Source organism: Hemibagrus wyckioides, linkage group LG25 (assembly GCF_019097595.1).
Source record: "Hemibagrus wyckioides isolate EC202008001 linkage group LG25, SWU_Hwy_1.0, whole genome shotgun sequence".
In the NCBI taxonomy this organism is placed as follows: Eukaryota; Metazoa; Chordata; class Actinopteri; order Siluriformes; family Bagridae; genus Hemibagrus; species Hemibagrus wyckioides.
Window position 1 is genome coordinate 15,653,756 of NC_080734.1, and position 25,297 is coordinate 15,679,052.

Genomic DNA, 25,297 nt, shown 5'->3' on the forward strand with positions numbered 1-25,297 from the left:
TCAGCTCCATCAGTTTGTCCGAAACTTGATGATCCATGTTAGATCAAATCCATCAGAGTTGTCTAAACATGTGGATAAGACTCATGGAAAACCTGAACTTTTCTAAAACACAATTAACAAGGACAATATCACACAAATTTGCTTGGATTTAAAACGTGACCTAGCAGAATCCTGAATATTCAATATGAAAATTTTTTATCAGTTTATTTCCGACATTTGGACCCCAGAGTATAGTATAAAGATGCATTACGTCATCGATGCTTTATATCAGTGAGTAAATTGTGTGCATGGATTCATTGTGACTCTCACTAGTAAAAAGTAACCACTTTCTAAGGCACAAGGTATAAAGTGGAACCTCTTGTGAAGATTGATGTATCTTCTGTAGAATTTGATAAGATTTTTTTTTTAATTTAGGTAACATCTGCAACACTAAATACTAACTTTGGATGCTTTTTGTCACTTGATAATGGACTTTTCATTCCTCAACTGAATGAAAACAGAAACTTGCAGTTGACATGCTGCATCATTCAAGTGCTGGAGTGAAAAATTGATTGAAACACTCTGGTTAGTGTTTAAGCAGGTTTGGGGGGGAAAGTAGACCAATGCTTGTTTTCCGTGAAAGAGGACATGTATATATACTGGATGAATTGTGGTCATTTAGACTTCATGTTTGAGATCATGATTGACTCTTCCTGAGCTTTGGATAGTTATAAATTATCTATACTTCTTTTTTTAACCTAATAACATCACCCCCAGAAATAATAATGTTTGTCTTATTTTCCTGATAACTAAGAGTTTTTAGAATCTATGTTCAAGATCAGGGTTTTAGGTTTATATGAAAAATCTATAATGCAGGAAATTCCTCTTCACTCGTTTATGTTCTGTGTTTTTCTATGAGCATGTAAGCAGGCAAGGCATTTCAGACTGTTTTATATTACAGACAAGGGCAGTTTTATAGTGGCTCGCTGAAATGCAGCCCTTTGAAGACGATTCGCAGTTATTAGAGATGCTGAGTGTGTCACATTGTGTTCTGCGCTCCATGCTGAGTGACTATGAAGGATGTGCGCGGTCCCTTAAGACCGAGCGCGGTCTACATAATTCATACCGAGGGGAGTGACTTGTTGCTCGTGCTTTTTCTCCCCCCTGCCTTTATAAAACCTGAAGTTCCCAGCAAATCACACTTACAGATGGAGAGACCTCGCCGCTCCACCGGGTACTACGCTCGAGTCAAACCCGACGCGACATCCCGATCCTCCCCGCTGCTGGCCCGCTACATTTAGCGGCTTGTGTCGACTTTCTGCGGGCACAGCATTCTCCCCTGAAAAGGCGCTCTTATACCGATCACCGTTCCATCGTCGCCCCCATTCACACCTACCCCAGTGTGCAGGTCACCATGAAGCCCTTATTCCGCTCTGTTCGGCTAAGCTCGATGGCGCTCTGGCTGACGGCGCTGTTTGCGGCTCTTGCCCGCACGGTGCATGCTGCGGGGCCCGTGGTGCGCTGTGAGCCGTGTGACGCCAGTGCGCTCGGCCAGTGCAAACCGCTGCCACGTGACTGCGCTGAGCGGGTGCGCGAGCCGGGCTGCGGCTGCTGTCTGACGTGTGCGCTGCATGAGGGCCAGGCGTGCGGCGTGTACACGGGACGCTGCGGCTCCGGACTGCGGTGTCAACACCGGCCCGGTGAGAGCAAGCCCCTGCTGGCGCTGCTGGAGGGAAGGGGTGTGTGCACCAAAGCCAGGGACAGAAATCTCCCATCGAGAGTCGGTAAGTGTCTGAATGTTATTATTTTGTTTGTTTGTTTGTTTTTTCTTTTTCTCTGCAGCTTGTGTTATTTGCGCACACTATTTCTATGCAACGTTTGCATTTCATGTTTCTTCATTAGGATTTGCAAATCTGAACGAATTCGCAATCATCACATAGCATCCAAGGTTATTTTTGGTCGCTTTTCCTTCAGAGTTTATTCCACAAGAATTACAGGCTGAAACAGGGTTGTGTTTATGAGTGGCACATGGTTGCTACCCTTACCCTCCTTAAATCAAATCTCTGTGATTTATTATTCGATCTGTTTTTGCTATACTTATTAAATCATATGTAGTTTAATAATCGTCTATCTATCTATCTATCTATCTATCTATCTATCTATCTATCTATCTATCTATCTATCTATCTATCTATCTATCTATCTATCTATCTATCGGTCTTTGTGTGTGTGTGTGCGTGTGTGTGTATGTTGAGAGAGAGAGAGAGAGAGAGAGAGAGAATGAAGCCAATACATGAATATTAATTCATTCATTGTGCACAGATCTGCACATGCACTCTTTTCTAATGACTCACATTACGTACTCTTTGTATACTTGAATTAGTTAGTATATCCCCCGTGTATTGATTTGATTGGTTGTTCTTCAGATCAGGATAGATCATCCTGATCTGAAGATTGCAGTTTTTGGTTTTGTACTCTTCCCGGTTTACTGTACTGTGATTAACGCAGTTATTACGGCCGGGGCTTATACTCCTGTGTATGCAACTCTAATGGTTTGTTTTAGTGGGAGGCACCAGGCGACTGCACGTATGGGCTTTCTGACTGCATGCAAGCAAAGAAACAGAGATGCTTTCTGAAGAACGCTCGATTCGCTCTCCATATCAGTGTGAAAGCCTTCGCTCAGTGATACGGTGACTTCTGTGCACCACCTGGCCGGCTGCTCGTGCTCTCCGCTCATAAACAGCTCGCTGTACCGTGTCACGGCCCCACACTGGCACCTTTGTTCTCTTCCGTCCGAGGACGAGCGCTACAGCGAGCCCTCTATGCTGGTGTGTGTGTGTGTGTGTGTGTGTGTTCAGGAGGGAGAAGCCGCGCTGTCTGCGTGTACACAGGGTGCGCGCGCTAAAGTTTGGCTGTTCCAACCCGATCGTTAAGAATGCCGCGCGCGTGTATTTTTAGAGTGGAGCGGAGATCACTGTTTAGTTTGTGTGTGTGTGTGTGTCGCGCGCGCGCGTGTGTGTTTGTGAATGACAGTCTGCTGTTTATCTGCTCGAAAGCACGCCTTGACAGACACGCGGTACTTCCGACATCGAGGACAACATCCTACACACACTCTCACAACGCCAGAACATTCTGTTCTCTTGGCTTCATTAGTCCAGCATTCAAAACAGTGGTGTGTGTGTGTGTGTGTGTGTGTAGGTTAAATAATGGCATGGATTATTCCTTTTTCACACTGAATTGTCGTCCCCCCCACATAACAGGAGCTTTTGCAGCCATGATCTGGAAATGGTTAGAGTTATTCTTGCAGCAGTGCTGTGCACAAGACGTTTAACACATTTGGAGTAAATAAAGAATGTGAGGCATTATAATGATGTGCCTGAGACTAGAGACTCATGCATGTGAATGTGTGCTGCATGAGTCAGAGAACACTATTACTGAGGCAACATTTTTGCACCAGTACTTTGTGTCACTCTATCCTTGTGAGAACCTTCTATTGACTTTTAATTAATTATTAGTTCATTAATGCTATGCCACACCTAATCCTGAACTGTAATCTAATCCTAAATGTAATCATTGACCAAATGTGAACATTTTTGTCTTAGGTTTTAATGTGCTTAGGTCTCCGCCCCGCCCGTAAAGTTCACTATGTAGCCGCAAGTGTTGTGTTGAAGCAATCAACTATGACAATGTGACACACAAAAACTATTGTTAGGCTAAAGAGTCACTTTTAAAAAGCAGTTTTGGGGTGCCAGGCATTTTACAGTATTGCCTTACCTCATATTCTGTCCTTCTGCTCTTTAATTTTAGTCTCTCCCGTCCTCCTTTCCCATTATACCGCATTTTATGGTAATTACATATCTCCTCCAACCAGTGAGCAGGGCTGTGTCTCCTTGATACTTTATGCTCCACCCCAAATGGTGTTTTTTTCCTCTAGTGTATATCTGGATATGTACAAATATATTCTTATCAATACTTTGTATTATTCATTTGGGCCTGTGATCGGTCTTTTCTTTTTCCTCCATTCTGGGTCTAATTCTGTCTAATGCTTGTATACTTTGTGTGTGTGTGTGTGTTGTACACATTTACTTGTGTTTATATTGTATGTTAAACTGTTTACCTGTTTGGGTACATGAGGTCAACTGGGTTTTTTATTTTTTAAATAAAAAGGTAAATGTGTTGCTGGAAAAGGCACCACAAACTTACAAAGGTTTACATTTTGGTTAAATATTGATGTTTTGCAGGCTCCAGAATTAGATGTTGCTCAGTTTAACCCTTCTACCCTGCTTATGACTTTCTTTTCTATTTCTAGTGGAAATTATAGTGGGTCAAGCAGAGAAAGTAGGTTATTACTATGATTTCAGTGCCCTTGTCTCTGATTATACATTGTCATTGAAATCTGTTAGGCATGTATTGTGTTGTTTATGTTGCACTTGATGTTTTTTTAGTTGTTGTTGTTATGTCATTGTTAATAAGGACATGGTTTATCTGCTGATGCTACAATTCTGGCTTAACCACAATTCCTCTCTCTATCTTAAATATACTTTGGGCTTAATTTAGATTGGGCTAATTTCTTCCACTACCTATACAAGACGTTCTTCAGTTGATCTTCTCTCAATAGTTCAACCAGTTGTCTCATTGCATCTATGCCTGTTTATCCAGTCCAGTGACTTTAGGATTGGACTGCTTTTTAAATTTCCCTTGCTTGAGTCAAATGTTTATCAGTTACCATCGAAATTTGCTTGGTGGAGATGGCCTAGATAAAACGATCTTCCTAGAAGCGTCAATCAATTCTGAAATCAAAATGATAATAATTCACACTATACAAATTTAGCTGGAATATCACTCAAGAAAGCACATATTTGAGCTGGTTGCACCAAATTTGCATAATCTACCTATTAACTTGCAGTCAAAATAGCAACTAAACCAAGCAAGACTACTATTAATGCTCAATTCTACCATTTCTCCCAATGCCACATGTCCTTCTTTAATTCTCATGTTGTTTGTCCTTGTTCAGTCTTTTTAACTGGCTTTCTATTAAGTCAGCATATACTGTAGTAACTACCCTTAAAATCTTTTTGTACATTTTGTCTAACACTGCCTTTTACTCCTCTCCCATGCCTCAGATCACCCTGTTGAGGAACCTGTAGAGGAACATCTGCACACCACTACCATTGCAACGGTCCTCAAGCGCACTGAGGTGGCGCATGACACAGCGACAGGTTCGGGGGTTGGAGAGGGTTCGCACAGAACAGCTGAGCTGGAGCCTAAAGGGCCTCTGCTCAACACTAAGCTTGGCATGATCCAGATGGAGGAGTTTAAGCAAAGCCAGAACTACAAAGTGGAGCCAGTGACCAATGGAGTTCACTCTGATATCCACAATTTCAGCCTGGAATCCAAAAGAGAGACTGAGTATGTAAGTGCTTCTTTAACTTCTGGCAGCAGGTCAAAGATGGTCAAGAATAAAGCAGGAAAATATGTGTGTGTGAGAGAGAGAGAGAGAGAGAGAGAGTGAGAGAGAGTATGCAATTGGAGCTCAAACTCAGTTCTGCAGTGTTGCATTGGCCCATAAGCTCACCCAACATAAACTCTGATCACGAGGAAAGTCATTTCATGTTTGACATATTTACCATATCTGAGATTTTAAACTGATCAGCAGCGAATGGTATTTCAGGATATATTAGGAGTCAGGAAATAGAAGGACTCTTCCGGCTTATAGATTGCAGTCCCAGCTGTGCCACATGCCGTTCATGGCCTGAGGTCACTTAGAGTGCAGCAGTCCCTTTTCTCATTTGCAGCAGGGCAGTACTGGGTGACCAGGGAAAGGCCCGTTGAGCTGGAACATGAATATGAATATATCGAGAAAAGGTGAAAAAAATTGAAGAGCATTTTCTTGTAGAAATTTTTTTTAATCAAATTTCTACACAGAACCATTTCAACAATATATCTATTTATAATTTATTTATGGGTTACTGAAAGACGAAAGCATGCTGTGTGATGTGAGCTCGCTAGCTACAGAGAGAGGTGTGTTCAGGTGGTATATTTGGATGAAGCGTGACTAAAAAAATCAACCACAGATGAAAGCTAGGCTGGGAATGAACATATTGCTTCTTTATATTTGAAATCCTTACCAGAGGACAGCTCTCTATGTAGTGCTGTGTCGAAAGAGAGAGAAAGACAGCAAGTTTATATAATTTCTAAGATCCCATGCTTGATATAGCAAACATTAGACTGGTATTATGAAGTTTTACTGATTTTCGGTGTGTGTGTGTGTTTGTTTGTTTGCAGGGCCCATGTCGCCGAGAGATAGACAGCATTATGAAGAGTTATCAGATATCCAGCGTGATAAACCCTCGAGTTATTCGCCTTCCAAACTGTGACAGGAAGGGCTTCTACAAGAAGAAACAGGTGAGTGCTGCCATGGACACCAGCTAAATCATTATCCCAAATATTGAGCTACATCTGTGCCAGGCTGCATCTGGGCTTCTAAGAAGGAAGAGGATGTTGATGGGGGAAATCAGGGGCTTTTGGAGATGTGTGAGTCATCTAGCGACTACCCGTCCCCTCCGCCCCCTTCGCTGTAAAAAGAATGAGTCAGAGTTTAGGTCTGAGCATGTTTAATTGGGGTGTTTGGGTTAGGTAAGTTTGGGCAAACAGGATTATTCAGTAGCTTACAGAACAGGAAGCCTGTAGCATTACCGATAAAGACACTTGTACTGAACTCTCTGAACCGTGGCTTAGACACTGGTAGGGCACACTTGATTACTGACATTCAGCTGTATTAAACTGACCCTACAGCATTTCCTGTCTCACTCATGCAAAGACAAGGTGAGGAAAGGAAGGTGGTGGGGGGGGGGTGGAAAATAAAAGAAAGTTTCATGCACAGAGTTGACATGAGACAACGAACAGAATTGCTTTTGCTGCCTGTGCAAATCGAGCAGCTTTGTAAAAATGAATGCAAAGTTGCTTGTACATGCTGTTACTCGCGTTCTCGTGCAAATGCATGCAAGGGCTCTGTGCTAGAAAAACACACTCAAAAGTAGGCCTGTGCTCAAAAATGTGATTTGTAATTGATTCATTCCTCCTGAGTGGTTTATTTCAATAAGACTTTCTAAGTCTCTTTCTAACTTCAGTGCAGAAGGGATGAAGGCTGGCAAATGGAGCGTAGTTAGTGATGCCAAAAAAATAAGCTCAAAATAGTTTTGAATGTTATGCCAGGTTGTACTATTTATTAATTAAACTGCTTATGCTGCATTGTTGTAGTTCATAAATTGCAACCTCCGACCAGGAGAAAACTCCCCCGAAACTCTACGGCTGTGTCCAGATGACATTGATTGTCTAGAGAATTAATTTTTGAAGGGTACACTAACACTAACAGCTTTTTTACTAGTAGTAGCTGGTAGCAAAGGATGCTAGCTTTAGCGAAATACTACAATTAAAGCTAGTTTACTGTCTTGTCATCGGCCATCCTGAAACGTCAGTGCCTGGTAGCCACGCCCCTCTTCCTTTACGCAAGAAGTGTTCAGTGTCCGACATCCCACACTTCATTTAAGTGCCTCAACCAAGTACTTGAAGTGCACTTCTTTTTGTTGGAATTATCATACTCACACTACAAAATAATGCATAGAATAGGGAATTTGTTGCATAGTTGATTTGGCGTCACTTTATGAGTTGTGATAATCTTGAGATTAGTGTGTAACTGATTTGGGACGCACCTTGAGTCTTCTCTACTCACAAAGTGACATCAAATCAGCTTATCTTCAGCAGTAGAAATAGCACATCTTATCCTTAAATAAGTTTAAATCAACATGTAGACAAATTAAATCTGAATCATTTCCCATCATATATCGCTCACAGTAACACTTAGCTGGCTAGTTTGTTACTCGGAAAAGATTAAGGTGGTTTTCCCCCACTTTGTAGCTTGAATGTGGAGGCTGTAAATAAAATCATTTGAGCTCTGACGTCCCGCCTCTGAGGTAATGCAGAATGCGTTCCATATGCAGAGTACGAACGTGAAGATCGTGACACTCAAGTGTCTAAATGTGAATCTGGCTATAGCTAAGGAAAACAAAATCATAAATTCAGATACTTTAATGAGGCGAAAGAGAAGAGAGACACAGTGATACACACTGGCTGTTTCATATAAACACACAACTGCAGATATCCTGGGTGCTCCTCCACCCCCCCAGAATAAGATTGGTGTATGTGTGTGTGTTTATGTGTATGTTTGTGTGTATGCTGGAGGCCTTTCCCTTGGAGGGCACAGTCAAGTCCAGGGTAATTTTAGCTCTGATTATATGAATTGGCTTAGTGTGCAAGTTAGAGGCGAGGCATTCTGGCCCCCATCCTCCACCCTCCACCCCCTGAACCCCCCAAGGCCGCGCTCATCTTTGCCCTAGGCAGCGAGTATTCTTGCTGGGCTGGAGACAAACACTACCCCCCTGACCTGCTGGCTCACCCAAGGCTGTCTCCACTCCTGCTTTCACACTGAATGAGATCTCAGTGATGCAGTGGGAAAGATGAGAAGAGAGGGAGGTGTAAACTGCAAGACACACTGGGAATGGGCTGTGCACAAATACACACTCGGGCACACACACACACTCCAGATAGTGTGTAGAGGGCCTTCTTTTACTGCACACATGCACATTGTAACCTGCCTGGGTTTTTTTTAGCTATATTGCCTGGTTGTTGTATGCCTTCAGTATGCATTTAGTGGTCACAGACACACAGACTCGTGTGTGTATTTCACAGACACAAAACTCGGCTTTTTATTCATGCAGCTCAAAACGATGCACAAATTGACAGATGGACTCCTACATATGTAGTCCAGGACAGCGTCTGGACGGAAAACAGCCGCTGTTCATATTCACATGCAGATGTTAAAACGCATATTGGCCATGTGTGTGTTTACACTGTGGCTGCTTTTAATGTCCTCCTGGCCTTCCTGCTGCCCATAAGGGCAACATTATGGACCAGCAATGGCTGAGGCTTGCTTTGTGTTACATAAAACACACATTTGTGCTCTCTCTCTCTCTCTCTCTCTCTCATACGCACACACAAACACGCACACACACACCCTCGATACACACAAGGCTGTTGTGTTATATCCTCTAGACATTGCCTCACTGACAGGATTATACTTAGCCACCTTTCAGTTTCTTCATTTCACAACACTTATATGTGCTGTCTATCATCCAGATATACAGACACACCTGCATGAGTGGAATCTGCATAAACACATAAACACACACACACACACACACACACACCCCTATCGCAACTAACCTGTGTTTTGGTTTTGCTCTCTGAGATGCCAGTTTCGAGCAAAACTCAGAATAGCACATATTGAAGCATACATGTTGATAGAAATGTCACAGAAACAGATTCTGGCACGGAGAAGTCAAAGTCATTCCAGTCCTTATTCAGACTGAAGCAGTTACATCGGTTCGAGACACAGAAAGCTCTGTGTAACGTTCTGCACGAACATAGTTTACTGCCAGAAGTGCTCTTGTTCTCTCCCAGTAATCATCCGTCCTTTGTCCCTCTAACTTTTCCTTCTCATGCTCTTTGCTCTGTGAGATTAAAAAAAAAATTTATTTGTTGCAAAAGATCAGCCATGATAAAAAAAAAGGGGGGAGAAAGGCTAAGAATGTGTGATGAGATGAAATGAGGAAGGAGGGAAGGAAACATGCAGAGAAGATGCAAAGAGAAAGGAATGATTAAAGGAGAAGGCATTAAGAGGACAGAATGAATGCGCTGTTTTATTTCCCAAACTGCTCTTGTTCTGCTTGAGGTATTTTAATTTGGTCCCCTCTCAGTAAAAGTCCCTTTGATCTCTCGATCTCTCTCTCTCTCTCTCTCTCTCTCTCTCTCTCGCTCTCTCTCTCTGCACATTTTCCCCCTAAATATTCTGCACACACTTTCATTGAGAAATTAACCTTTTCCTTTTCTATTTCACTACATGCATTCATTTCTGTACAGGAACAGTATACATGTTTGTTTGTGTGTGTGTGTGTGTGTGTGTAATAAGCTCCAGATGACTTTTAATCGGTACCAGTTTCCTAAAATAGTCTGACAGCTCTTTAACTGTGTAGGGCAAATGTTTTAGCAGAGCCAAATATACCCTTCCGCTTTTTCATTAACATCATAAAGACACTACTCAAGCCGGCGTTTACCGTATATTCAGCCCTCGTATGTGCACACAGTTGTGTGTGAGGGTATGTGCACAATTTGTTAAAATTACCAGGCTGAGTTGGAGAGTAGCTGGCTCTTGAGACCACATAAATGTAGCCTTGGTCTGGATCTGGGTCTCATTAGTCGGTCTTGGTCGGAGTCTGGGTCTCGGCTTATGGACTCCAACGAGACCGCAGTGTCTTTCCATGCTGTAGGTGATAATGATAATCACCTATTTCCAGCGCTAGTCTGTGCTGTAACCTCACCACCATGGAGAACTCTTCTTGGACTTCTTGGATATGTGCACGATTATCGTACAATAGCCCAACTGTTAGTAATTAATTACATTGAAATGAACTACATTATTACATCCTTATGGTCTAATACTAAATTTTTAGCTGTAATGTTTGATATTAATGATCCGTGAGGTCTGTGTGATGGATAATTAAGCCTTTTACATTTAATTACCCAATTAATAAAAGAAAGCTAAAATGGAAACTTTCTTATTAAAAATGTTAATACAGCATTTACCAGAGAGCCTGATATCACATTTCCTTTTTAATGTTAAATGTCATGCATGAAGCGGAAACACACCACCATCTCTTGTTCACTTGCCTTTTACTCCTGTTTCATTGCTTAGTCCAGTCCTCATTACTCTGTAGACAATCATTTATTATAACTGCAGTTATAGACCCATTCATGTGTTTCTTCTCCACTTCATTTTGTTTGCATTGTAATGTCATTACGCTATTATAGGTACTTTTAATAATAGATGCTGTCACAAAGCAGCTGCACAGAGATATATGTTTATAAATTCAAGGTACACATTTTAAATATTTATATTTATTCCTAATGACCAAGCCAAATCTGGCTTGCTTGGTCAAGGAAAAACCCACTTAAGATGATTTGAGGAAGAAAACTAAAGAGGAACCAGACCCAGAATGGGTCCTCGACTGATATAAATCATTTCTCGTCTAGAATTGTGCAATTGTGTAACTAAGATATTCATTTTAGTTTGTTTTGTTGAAGTTATCAACAAATAGAGTGCAAAATTATTTGTGGCAACTAGAGACCATATCAATACATATCAGTCTAGACCAGAGCCATCTTCATGGTTTCTAAGTGATACCATTCACAGTAATCTTATGCATTTGAATAGACACACTTTAATGCTGTCAGTGTTTTATTATATCACAACGCTGTTGAAAGCTCAGTAGGTATACATGAAGTTTCCATAACATCTTCAACAGCAAGCAAAACCATTTCTATAATTCATTTATTAGGACTTTAATTCTATTTTTTTTTAATTGTAGGTGACAATCCAAGGCTAATAATACATGCCTGTTGTCATTTAACCAGGAAAAATGCCTGATTGTTGTTATGGCGGCTCTTTCTGTAAGAGAAGATGCCTTTATGAGCCCTCTTTTCAGGTGTCATCACTTTAGCATGTTTTGCACCAAAGGAAAAGCTTCAGGACTAACTGGTTTCTCTGAAGCTGCATTTCTTTTGACTTATTAATTTCAGGAGAGAGATAAAAGAGAGTTTGGTGAAGAATGCAACACTTTGGGATGCACTGATTTTGTGCTTTTGGATGGGAACACCACATCCCATTACGTTTCATTCCTTACTTCTTTTTTAGCATCTTCTCTAAGCACATTCATGATATATAAAAGGTGGCAATAAAAGGATAAATTATTTGCTTCTTTTTAAAATGTTTATTGTAGATAACATGTTTGCTGTTATCATTTTTATTATATTGATATACGCCCTCCATGGTTCAGCAATTCTTATTAAATAGGTAATGGAATAGTTAAAAATGAGTTTATGTCTCCAATAGCATTGCTGCAGTCTCCAGTGAGGTCATGGTGGTGAAGAAGCATATCCAAGAGTTCAGATCCACACAGACAATGCAATAAATGCAAATAGACACATGTAGCTGCGCCAAGCACACACACACACACACACCTATACACACACTGAGCCAAAGGAAGGAAAACATTCTTCCCTCAGTTGTGAAATTTGATTTGCCTCAAGTTTTGACTCACAGCCAAAGTGACCGAGTGAAAAAGAGACAAAAATTCTTCAAAAAAAAGATCATGAATTTTTTAAGATGTTTTACATTTAACTATTAATTAATAGCTTAATATTTCCAGAAACTGAATACTGATATTCAGATATTTTCAAGATGACTAATGTTATTTGAATTGCATTATTGCTCTTTCACTGTCTTGGTCTCAGTCTCAGTCTTACTGTCTCTTTCACTCTAGTTTCTAGTGTTAGTGTTACTCTCTGTCACCTGGGTGAGACATGCTGGGAGAAATGTGTTTTTTTTTTGCTCAAGTCTATTCCTTCCTCCATTTGGAGGCTGTTTTCTTTACATATACATGTCTCTAACATTTCTCCCCTCCCTTACTGTCTCTCCCTACAGTGTCGTCCATCCAAAGGCCATAAACGCGGTCACTGTTGGTGTGTGGACAAATATGGACAGGCTTTGCCTCTGCCTCTGCCAGACAAAGACAATATCAAAGGCCAGTGTTACAACCTGGAAAAGAAATGAGAAAGTCAGGAGAGACTGAAGGAAAGTGGGAGAGGGAGGAAGATCCCCTCTGAATGGTAGGAATCTACAGTGGAAAGGGGGAAAGGGAGGTTTTTAAAGGAGGTGCCCTATTTCTGAGCACCCCACATATGCACCGGAGCAGGGACTCATCAGGTCACTTTCACACATCAGGGGAGTAGAGAGAGGGGGCAGGGGAAGGGAGGGGAAGATCTGCGCTATTCTATTTTTATTATAGCCCAGTGAGGGCACCATTTGGATTACACTAACAAAAGAAATGTCTAAATTACCCTTTGGGCTTCATTACCTTTTGGTTATGACTGACAGCTTCTTTAGTATATGGGTTCGACTGAAAGTAGGTGGTTGTCCCTTTCTCTTTTCTGGTGAAATGAAGCGCCTTGAGTAAATCACTGCCATGACTATCACTGTCTCTCTTGTAGCATTGCGTCCTGTCTCTGCACTTCTGGTGTAAGACTGTTCGAAAGCATGTGGGCATGCTCAGTTGTGTTGGCCTGCTCTTGCCATTGGCTCCATCAGAAGCACAAGCACTTGATGCACTTTGGTCCCTCACTGAACAACTACCCCATTCTAATACAGTGGCCATGTCTTGCAACACGTCTAAGAGCATTATGAAAGTGTTTAAAATTTACGCTATTCTAGGACCTATTAATCACACTGAAGGACTTTTTATTTTATTTTTTATTTTTTTCAAAAAGTCATTTCAGTGTTTTGTTTTGTTTTCATTTTCTTTTATTTACTGCATCACTTATGTCCATGTAGGAAAATAACTACATGAACTTTCTGATACATGTTTTCCTACCTTTCGTTTTTGTTGTTCAGCTGGAACTCAGAGAGATTTAGCAAAGCTACAATTGCTTCCAATTAGATTCCAAATGTATATAATACATACCTTGTTATTTAATGCACTAAAATACACCACAGAGCACTTGACACCATATTGTTCCCAGTGCTGAAAATGTAGATCGTGTCATCTTGTGCATTTGCACAAACTACACAAGAATTGTCCTTTGCAAGAATGCAAGAATATCTAGCATTAATACTGCGTACTGGTTCGTATGCACTCCAAAGCTTGATAATGATCACTGGCAGGTACTTCAGATCAAAATTTGACAAGTAACGATCATTATTTAGTGCTCTGTCTCTTTAAACACTGTCCACCTAAACTAAAAGCTTACGGATCAGCTCAGTAACCCTCATTATTTAGCTTGTAATTATAATGCAGTAAAGATGTTGGGATTTTTTTTTATTATTATTATTTCTTTGTCTGACCTCCTGAGAAAAGACTTGAAATATGGATGGTGCCGGAGAGGTATCCTCACTCCCAGTAGCTCAGTAGTACAGAATCAGCCAAAAGCTTGACCCCTTAACACCCTCCCAAAAAAAAATATACAATACAAAATGTACAAAATATATGTACATATTTATATAAACTATATACAAAAAAAAATGACTTCAAGACATGTTGGTGCTACACCTTTTCTTGTATCGCAAATAGATTTTGGGTGAAGAGTATAACAAAGTACAAAATGGTTGTCTCCTTGAACTTGTGTCATTTCTATATAGCTAGATATATGTTTCGTTTTTGTTTTTTGTTTTTTTCTGGCCAGCTTTGTGTCTGAAAAGGCATGTGAACCTTAAAATATTGAAGTTATTTATCTAAGAAAGGCATATAAGCTCATCCTTTTCTCTCTTTTTTGAGGATTAAGTGACTCACTGATTGCACAACAGGTAATAGAATAGAACTCAACATATTTTGGGAATATAATCACTAACGAGTTTTGAGATATTATATCAACAGTGCATTGTACTAAAATGATAAGTTAAGAGATGGTTCTGTCCTCGGTTACGTCGTCTAATACGAGACGTCTTCAGGTTTCAACGGCTAGATCTAAGCAAAAGTCAATCTGAGGGACCTTTGGGTTAGAAAGATTTAAGCTGTGTATTTACTTATTTGCTTCAAATTAAGCTAAAACAACATGAATGTTAAAAAGAAATTGATCTCGGTGCCACTCTTAACCTTTCTGGGGCCTGAAGCAGAATTCTGCTTATTCATAATTACACCAATTTCATGCCTCTCCTTTAGTTGAATCTTCTGTGCTGTAAATCAGCTTTGATTATGATTACACTATCTATTACCGTATCTAGCTCCTGTATCTGTAATCTGTTTTTATTTTTTTATTTTTTTTTAGCAAGGAGGCAGCAATTCATACGAATAATGATTATGGATAATAAATCAACATTAATAATTCATTAGATATATACTAATACTAAGCTAAATAATAATAATAATGAACAATATTGTTTATTAGCATGGCAGGCCTCAGGGGTGGTGAAAGGGGGAACTGCACAACTTGAAAAGTATACATGTAGGAAGGACCAGCACTGGTTAAGGTCATGCTAAGCTATCGTTTAAAAGCTCCACCTTGGCTTATATTAAAGCTAATGCAAAGTTGAGTTGAGAAAAGAAATAAACTTGCCGTTCCTCATTCTGTTGTGCAATGTTAGGGCCACTTATAGCCGCAAGTCACTTTTAAGGATCTCTCCATTCACGGGTAATTGTTCTTTTTTTTTTTCTTTTTTTTTTTTTATCATTGAAAGATTTGTTAAAAAAAAAAAAAGCTTTTCATGTTACTAAAATAAATATTACACAACTATGCCTTTCTTTAAGAAAGGAAAATGGTTTTGTTCATATATGATTTGTATTTAATGTATTTTTTAAAATAAAAATAAACACTATTTTAATTTATATATGACTTCAGGTCTTTGTTTGAGTGCTCCTTTGCTTGTCATTGCTCAGTAAAATTCATAATCATAAATACATGAGAAGACTTGCCAATTATTTTAGATTTTAGTCAAGATAAAACATACTAAAAAAATATAAACAATTTATTAGACTTAAAACTCTAGCAAGAATGTCATCAGTTAATCGACAGATTTCTTTGTTTGGATCTTTGTAAAAGAAATACCAGCATTCTCCCAACATTCATAACATTTTTTCTGAAATTTGTTTTCTGTGCTTGGAGGCTAAATTAGGAAAGTGTATTCAGACTGCAAAACTTTTGGGCACTTGACAAACATGTTGACTATTTTCTTGGGAGTAGCTTTATTTGAAACGGACAACTCTTGTGGAATGAGATCGTATTCACTATTCCTGCCGGGCATGTTAAGCGAATATTATATTTAAACCCAATAAAGGAGTTATTATTCTTCATCCAGTCACCATGACACTGCATTTTATATAGAGGCTACAACTTACAATGGATTACTGTACAAATCCATTTCACAGATTCGGACAGATCCGCATTTCAAATGTCACAGATTTTGGATAATGTGACTTGTTGCTCCTGTATTTAATTGTGTAAGAGTGCAAAAGATGGGAGGGTGTAGTGAATGGTGCCAGAGAGGCTGCTTGCTTGGGCAGTAGGAGGGGGTCATTCCTGTGCCCGACCAGCACAAACAGAGAGCAGGTCAAAGGCACTGCAGAAAGCAGAGCTTGGTTCCCCCAAATTCCGAGCTAAAATTAGTGCACTGTTCCGTTGGCGATTACCATGATAAGGATGCACAAGCCTGCAAATAGAGTTCTGCCCACAGGCAAATTTTTAAAAAAGGCACACAGGAACATAATCATGAGTTGGCTAGGTATATTTTGAGAGAAAGAACGAGAATTTATGGCTTAAGGTTGTTTCAGGTATCATACCCTGTTGACACCATGTTTGGCAAATTAGGTTTAATGCTTAAGGCACACCGGAAGCACCGGGGCAGTAAGTGACACCAGAAGAAAGTCATTTTCCCCACAATTTATTAAAAAGGCACACACATATATTATATTTCATATATATACCATTTTAACAATGTACATCCACCAAATACAACCTTAAGTGGTCCTAAGTCCATGATCAAAAAGCCACACTGGCAAAAGCAAAGTCTCTCCGAAATAACAAAGACAAAATAAATCTTCAAAAACAGAGGTAGGAACAGGTAGTTACCCGTTTCAGAAGATATGAAGACCAATACCCATCATGCACTGCAGTATAAAATATGTGAATGTTTTAGTCTTCATCACTTAGTTGTGCAATAGTGGAAAAGAAGTAAGACAAAAAAAATGTCAATAGTGTAATAACAGAAAATGCATGGAAGGCTACATGTAGTGACAATGTGGTTTGGTCATGCAGTGCTTTTTTCCATTAAGAGTCCTACCAACAGTGCGTTGGAAAAATAAGACAACTGACACTGATAAAAACACACTGAACATAGACATTTATACATCATACAAAACAATAATAACAATAATAAGGCATAAGGTATAAATATTTTCACCCAAACAATTATATAGGAATACATTCAGTTTAAATAAATATGCATGGATGTATTAAGTAAATATAAACATATTAATACAGAATCCTTTCAGAAACAAGAAAATAAAATGCAAAGATTTGCTTTTTGGTGGGTTTTAGTGAACTAATATTCACTCATTTAAAACAGTGTACCTGTATAAAACAAAAACCATGTAAGCTACAATAAATAAATAGAAAATAGAAAAGAAATCAGTGGCATAATGTGTGTGTGTGTGGAAATAGTCCATGAGTGGAAGAGTTCCTTAGGGCCTGGATGTGTGTGCGGTTGTGTGATCAGTGATTGAGCTCCTGAGGGCACTCAGCATCTGTGGGTAGTTCACTCGATCCCACAATCTTTTTTCCATTCCACGATGTCACACACCAGCACTTCCCCCTCTGGCCATCCAGAGACGATTCACACTGCAGAAAGACAAGAAACTGTGTTTGTACATATTCTGACTCTGGCACTTTAAAGTGTGGATCAAATACCAAGTTAGTGTGTAAGAGCTGCATAGTGTTGTGTAACTTCACAAAGCAATTACATCAGCCTAAACAATGTGTGTGTGTGTGTGAGTGAGTGTGTCTTTGGAATATATTTCAGTTTAGCCTCCATTTCACACAATTAACTTGGCAAGCACACGGTTACTTGTGTATTCTTTTATAGTTTAAGGTTTATATGTTACTGTTAAACCGTTACAACCATCAGATATGTTACTGTTAAACCGAGAATCATCTTTATCAGCCTCTATGCTTACCTGTTTGGCTTTGTACAGGCCTTGTTTATCACAGTTTGGCAGGTAGAACTTGGTCAGCTTCTCTTCCAGCTTCTGTTGGGATCGAGCAATCTTCTCAAGAGCTCTCTGCAACTCCAGATGACAGGGGCCCTGAGACAAAAGGGAAAGTCAGTCATTCCAACACGATCAAATACATATCTCGTTATACTTATAGTCAGACCTCTTAAAATGTCGCACATTTAATTTATTTGAAAAGTTACAAACATCAAAATTAACGCTAGATACAAGGTTATCTAGCTAATGAACTAAGCAGAATTGACCATAATTGTCATTTCTACATTACTTTCATGAGCTCAGGTTCACTTATCCTATTGCACATGCGTTTGGATTATAACTTTCAGTAGTAGCATAATGCTGTATTTGTTGTTCTTCTACTATAAGAGGTGATGTAACTACTCTCCCAATATCATTCAGCAAGCTCACTGGATGCCCAGCCTAATACCGGTAAAAAGTTTACAAACTTGTGCGTCAAGTCTGATTTTTTCCAAAGTGTTATCCTGCCCTCTAGTGGTTAGATATGATACCTTCATGAAACTAGATGTCCCCGGTTAATTTTTCTAACACTAGGCTGCTGCTTTCAATTAACAAAATTCAAGCGTTTTTAAAGCTTCGGTATAGTGTCCCCACCTGCTCTACAAGTTTCCTCCGGTAGGTGTTCACTTTGGACTTCATGCTCTCCTGTGCGCCGCTGAGGAGCCACGGGTCGTAGGGCTTGTGGACCGACAGGACGATCGGTGAGGCGGCTTCGGGACCAGCAGAAGCCTCGCTCCGACCATCACCCTCCGACTCGTGCTGATCTGGAGGAGAAAAGTGAAAGAGTTGTTCTTTAAGCATGGAGACTCTTTGAGCATGGGGATCAAACAAAAATACTCCCGACACTAATCGGCGGCTCGAAGAAGTGCAAACGCACAAGCATCTTGTCTGCCTTCTTATCCGTTCTTAGTCTAGCGACAGATAAAGCTCGTGAAAAAGGATTTTGTAGGACAGGCACCCTACCTGGCGAATGGTGCGTGCGGCTCTGCACGTCCTCCACGATCTCAGTGCACACGGCTTGGCCCCTTGTGAGGGCATGCAGCGGCCGCAGTTCTCCAGGTGTGGGCAAGCAGCGCAGCCCCGAGCCGCACGGCGCCGTATAGATGCCGCACAGATCCCCGCGCTTAAGCGCGCACGCCAGACAGCAGCCACATCCCGGCTCCCGCAGCACCTCTGCACAACCAGCATCCACTGGCGGACACTCAGCCACGCGCTCTGCGGTGCACTGCGCGCACCGGATCGGCTCCAGGAGCGGAGAAGCGCGGAGCTGTGGCGCCAAGAGGACCACGCCAAGTACCACCGCGTGGAACAACTTCAGAAGGACTCCGCTCATTCCAAAACGAATACAAATACAAATAGCTAGATGATAAATAAACAAATCCTAACCCGTAAGTTCTAGCGACTTTGCTTTGTTTCTCCGATGGACTAACTAGTGCTGTTCTCCTTGTGAACGGTGAAATGACTAAGCTCTGCCCTCAACGTGCCGAGTATTTATACGCTGCAGGAGCAGCTGGCACGTTAATGTTTGACGCGTCCGGAGATATTAATGATTTCTGAAAAGAAGGAGTCGAAATCCCGCGCCTCTCTGATTGGACCGCCTGGAACTGGTTCGAGTCGCTTATTTTCATACAACACGCAAATTGCGTCAATAGACCTATTTATTTTGATGACACGTGGTGCCGGATTGGGGAGCATAACATGAACTAGTGATGCAATCCCTTTTGGACTTGCGTGACTCCAATTAGGCTTCTTCATGCAGCAGCAGGGGTTAAACTGGTAAGGAGCATGGTGCGCTATGGTGTGGAATAATCATATTTTCATTTCAAGAATGAAAAAGAAAAACTGTGTACACTAGGGTTCATGTGTTTATTTATACAGAAGATATCACTTGACGCCAGAACTAACAAACCAAAAAGAAGGAGAATAAACACAAACTTAAGTGCTGCCTACCCACTTGAAATGATTTAATTCAAACATTTAGCATAGCAACAAATCATCATTTCCATGATATCATTGTTGGGAACTATAACACGTGAGGTCAGTGTTAGTTGGTCTCACATTGTTTCATAGTAATGCTCCCCCACCTCTTAAACAGGCTTACCCCTATAGCTGAGATGTCAAGGATTTATTTTAAGTGAGTGATCATGAGTTTGTTTTGTTAATAATGTTTAGCTTAAACATTGGTCTAATTAGATAACATGTATATATATATATATATATATATATATATATATATATTTGTATAAATGTATATACTTTACATTTAAATGTTAAATTGGGACAGCCAATGGTGTATATATATTGGCATTAGATGAACAATTGGCTCCATTCAGGTTTCCCTCTTTAGAAAACACTCACACCCAACCCCAACCCCCGTAAACTAATTTATGACGCCAGATGACGGCGTCTCGGGTGCTCTCCTCACACCCCAGTCAGTCAGACTGACTCCCATCCAAAACACGTTTTTGTTCCCGCGCGCATTAGTGAGCCCGGAGCTCGTCCAGTTAAAGCGCGCGCCGCTGCCTGGCAACTGTGATACGTGACCTTGCGCGCGGAATGGATGGACGCCCGTTCCGGAAGTGGAGGAGTTCTATTGTACCGGCCCGTTTCCCTGGCAGTGACAGAAGCGGCTAACGCAATGCCGGCCAAGCGACAAGAACCCTGGCACGTCTCCCATGCCGTGTCCGTAACAACATGTTCAATACACCGCCATGTCCCTCACGTGCCAGCACTTTTACATGCGGTCTATGATTCATCGAAATGAGATAAATTCATTCAACCTGCTATTAGCGTGTGTTAAAATAGTATATTTATCTAGTAGTGGTATTATTATTGCATTCCGTATTGCAAATCGTAAAGGTTTCACTTTTTAAGCCTATCCAATAATTATAGTCATTCTGCACTAATATCTTAGGTTCTGCATTCATCACCCCACATTCTTGATCCTAGGATTATAAGCATAGAGGAATGATTCACATATAAACACCAGTGTAAATGATTCAGAGACAACTTTAAAACGGCTTTAAATTGTGCCACTCAAACAAGTTCAAAACGCACATGGTGTGCCAAAGTTAGCAGCTTAAAGAACATTGTAAATGCAGTGTAAATCATGATTTGATTAAAAAAGAAAGAAAGAAAAAGAAAAGAAAAGAAAAGAAAAGAAGAGAAATTAGTCATCTGGTCTAATGAGCTCATTTGCATATTACTTGCCATACAGCAACCAGATTTCATTCTTGGCTCACTGGAGGTGCTTTTAAATACAATGTAAAGGCATCCAGTTGAAAAATAAGGGTACAACCTTTAAGATTTAAGATAGAACAGGTGTAAACCTAGCCTGAGGCAAGTGTAATCCTGTGAGACGCTAAACAATTACATTTGTAAACCTGCTCATGGGGATTTCTCTGTGTTAAAGCTTTATGTTTACAATACACAGGGAATACACAGACTACACTGAATTAACATAAAAAAGACTACGGAAACGTGTTAGAATGCGTTCTATGTGCACTAGAGTTCTTCATGGACTTATCGGTCTAGTTCACCCAAGTGAGTCTAGGGAGTTCATTCATTCATTCATTCATTTATTCAAGGCAGTCGCGTAGCTATGGGTGGGCCTGGGTGGGCCAGCCCACCTGTCAGTCAGATCAGTTGCTCACAACAGAACAGATTACTTTGACTACAGCGATCGCTGGATGCCTTTATACATGCCTTTGGCCCTGTTAGTTTTTTTTGGCACATCATACGTTACATCTATCAGTCAATTTTGGTACTTTCTGTGTGAGAGCGCCATCCGGTTACGAGGAAGAATGAAACATCTCTATGCTCATACCGCCCATCTCCCTACACACCGAGCAAATTTCACATTTTAGGCTAGGCCCCCCCAATTTTTTCCTTTTCCCATTGTGATTCCTGGCTACGCTAGTGATTCAAGGTTAAGTTGTAGTTTTTAATTGCAATATCAGGCTGCTGTTTTTGCAATAATCTTAAACTCATGTTGAGCATAGGATCAGTATTTTAACTACTTAATTTTGGCTCTACTAGCTTCAGGATCTTGAAAGGAGGGCATGTTGCATTTTCTTTTCACAAAGCTACAATGGATTGTGTTGTACTTCGAGGATGTAATGATTTGAACATCCATCAGCACAGAGCGCCGACCTTCAATCAGGTGTACAAGCGACATACAGTAAAAAAAAAAAAAAGATGTCTGCTTGTGTGCATCTGCTTGTTACAAGGTAGAAGACACAACAAGTTAGGAAACATTCGAGTAGAATTTCATTCTGTGTAGACATTCTTTCCATAAAGTGTGTGAGGGGTCATTTTTCCTCATTCTCTTTTTTCTTTTTTTAGAAAAAAATCGAACAGGATACTGAGGCAGCTTTTGTAATTCTGACAGCAGTTTTTTCAGTCGTTTCTTTGTCTTACATTGTTTATGCTCTCACTCTGAAGTGTTTGTAGTAGATTACCGCATCTGACTCAGGGGGTCTGCTTACGAAGTTGCTTTAACTCTGAAGTGCTTGCCTATCTGAGTGTTATCATCTGTTGGTACAAACCACTGTAAAATAGAGATGACATTTATCAAATCAGTAGACATTGCTGCTGGTTGTTGAAGAGGAAATCCATGTATGGGCTTGTAACTTTAACCAAGCAGTTTGAGAATGTCAAGTGTGCTTGTGTAAATATTGGATTATTGCCCATGGGGTTATATTTGAACTAACCTCATGAGCAGTAATCAATCTGATCTGTAAGGACATTTACAGAGCTGCATTATGGTGTCCCTAAGAGTTTAGATCCAATTTAAGTACTGTACATATTTACTGCATGCACACAAGGTAATGCAATACTGTCTTCTGCATCTCAGTCTGTGTCTGTTTAGCGATGCGAATATCTGTATCTGGATTTGAACCAAAATGCTTTACTAAGTTTGAATCCGATTATTATGCCATCTGAAGGACTAGTAATGCTGACAATACACAAGGCTGCTGAAATAAAGAGGTCATTTTTGTCTTTAATTTTAAATGGAAAAAAACAAACAACTCAAAGCTGAAAATAATATCGCAGAAGAAGCAGAAAATTGGCAAGCAATCATTACTATTACAACCATAGAGGCTTAATATAATATTTTAACTGATTAAATTTAGTTTTTGGGGTAGCTGGACTCACTGTCATAATCTACTATGAAGCTGAGTGCTGATGCTAAAAAGGGTTTTCTTGACTGTCATCTGATTTTAATGCCTTTATGATTTTCCAGGGAGATTTTCTTGCATTTTTTCTTCTTGATTAGAACACATTCATTTAAGAAAAGCCAAAAACATGAAGTGAAATGAAACCTTATCAGTGATATGCTGCTTTGTGCACAGTACATGGCATGTGGGAGATATATGGAGTGGTGGCTATATAAATAAATATAAATATTCTATATATTTTTTAACTTTCTATACCAATATATGATTTAACTCAATTTTCGAACTGAGTAAAGATAGAGGGAACCCCTATAAAATGCAATAAACAAACAAACAAACAAAAAAATAGTTCACTTAGAATCATATCTGAATTTGTATGTTTGTAACACTTTATCTGGTCAGGTTGATTACATCCCTAGGCTACACTAATGATACATATTATATATACATACAATAAAATGGTACTTTTAATGGACTTCTGGGAGTTTCGAATATTATTATTATATATTAATATTCCAACACTGCTGATATTTCCATCTAATACTGCAGTAAGATATGATAAATATATTCTGAGCTAATCTATTTCACACCTGCCACAGGTAATGTACCACTTCACGCTTGTTTGAATCTTGTAGATGTAGAAGTAGATGACTTGCATAGATTGATACTTTAATAAAATCTCCTCAGGCAGAGAAAAAAAATAGCTGCATCATCATTTTTCCCATACCTTAATAACAGAGCCAATCTTGTCAGGTTAGGATCGTATCAGTGTCTTGTCAGTTTCAGCCCATATTTCCACTGACTCAGTACGGTGCTGCTACTGAGGGATGTAACTGTGTATTTTGTCAAAGAAGCTTAATTATTTTGAAGAATAAGGAATATTCATTTTTTTAAAAATGCTATAAACCAGTAAATTCGAGAAACAAATTCAATTGTCCCACATTTACTCAACCTTTCTATAAAGCCACACTTCTGATGTGGTTTTAAAGTTACTGATGTCAATGCCCATCTTTGTGTTTCAAAATTTGAACATTTACACCATATACTTGCCTTCTGTATGTCGGTTGTTAATGGACAGAGTCCTGTGGTATGGGTGATTTGCACCAGTGTGCACAGCTGGGCTTAAGACCATGCTATAACTGTCTTTCTCCAACCCTAGATACTGACGCACCCAGAGCCTATACCTCAGATGACCTTGTTTTTTTTTTTCTTAAGAGTTACAGACAGTAGGTTAAGCCTTGTGGGAATTTGTGCAGCACACTGTTCACATCAGCAAACTGAACATCTTCAAACCCCTGGGCACTGTGTGCTTTGACACTCTTTAACATGCTTATCGCAGTAAAGCTTTAGTTAGGGAAGGTTCTCTGAGGAGAGAGCACATGAAGGGAGGGGAGGAATGGACTGGTGAGTGTGACAGGCATTTGTGCTTCAGGTTTATTAGACTGAGAGTGGGAGTTGATCCAGTAAAAGAAACCAAATTAATCAAAGCTGAGTCATGTGGGGTCATGGCCAGAATGACAAAGAGAGGCAAGCACTGACACACACATACACACACAGGGCAACAGCTTGTAGCCGAAAAACAGAGCAGTGATACTAACAAATCATACAGTTGCTTCTTTCCCCCTACCCCCTTCCCGTAGTCTGAGGACACAAAGTTGCTGCCGTATAAGGCAATGTAAACTGCAAAAGTCATCCTTGTGTTTAACCGGAGAAGGCATCTGAGGACTGCAAAACGCACAGAGAGAGAGAGAGAGAGAGAGAGAGAGAGACTATAGAAAAGCATTTCAGAATGCACAACACTGCAAACATTGAGGTTGATGGGCTACAACTGCAGAAGCCAACATCAGATTCCTCTCGACTTCTCCAGACAAAACATTGAGGCTACATTGAGCACCATAACTGGACAGTTTTTGGAAGATCAGAAACAATATCACCTTGTCTTTTTTTAATCCTGACCTTTCTCATCATCATAGGGTATGGGCGGTGGTGGCTCAAGTGGTTAAGGATCTGGGTCGTTGACTGGAAGATCGGGGATTCAAGCCCCAGCACTGCCAAGTTGCCACTGCTGGGTCCTTGAGCAAGGCCCTTAACCCTCTCTGCTCGAGGGGTGCTGTATCAAGGCTGACCCTGTGCTCTGACCCCAACCTCCAAGGATGGGATATGCAAAGAAAGAATTTCATAGTGCTGTAATGTATATGTGACAAATAAAGGTGTTTTCACCTGCACAACTGCTGC

At 40.2% G+C, this 25,297-nt stretch overlaps 2 protein-coding genes across 3 annotated transcripts; one reads left to right on the forward strand and one right to left on the reverse strand.

Moving 5' to 3' along the window:
• The first annotated feature begins 1,154 nt into the window (after positions 1-1,154).
• On the forward strand, positions 1,155-25,280 carry igfbp3 (insulin-like growth factor binding protein 3). Of its 2 annotated transcripts, none has more exons than XM_058378697.1 (4): positions 1,155-1,763; positions 5,103-5,392; positions 6,265-6,384; positions 25,036-25,280. In XM_058378697.1, the coding sequence occupies exons 1-4, from the start codon at positions 1,394-1,396 to the stop codon at positions 25,063-25,065; spliced, it is 810 nt and encodes a 269-aa protein (XP_058234680.1). In that variant the 5' UTR covers positions 1,155-1,393; the 3' UTR covers positions 25,066-25,280. The 2 variants fall into 2 exon arrangements, with proteins under 2 accessions (XP_058234680.1, XP_058234679.1); XM_058378696.1 differs by lacking the exon at positions 25,036-25,280 and adding an exon at positions 12,578-19,145.
• Positions 16,507-19,368, reverse strand: igfbp1a (insulin-like growth factor binding protein 1a). The gene is made up of 4 exons (XM_058378698.1): positions 18,849-19,368; positions 18,480-18,649; positions 17,814-17,942; positions 16,507-17,478 (listed from the first exon to the last, which is right to left on the reverse strand). The coding sequence occupies exons 1-4, from the start codon at positions 19,216-19,218 to the stop codon at positions 17,353-17,355; spliced, it is 795 nt and encodes a 264-aa protein (XP_058234681.1). The 5' UTR covers positions 19,219-19,368; the 3' UTR covers positions 16,507-17,352.
• Positions 25,281-25,297: the final 17 nt, after the last annotated feature.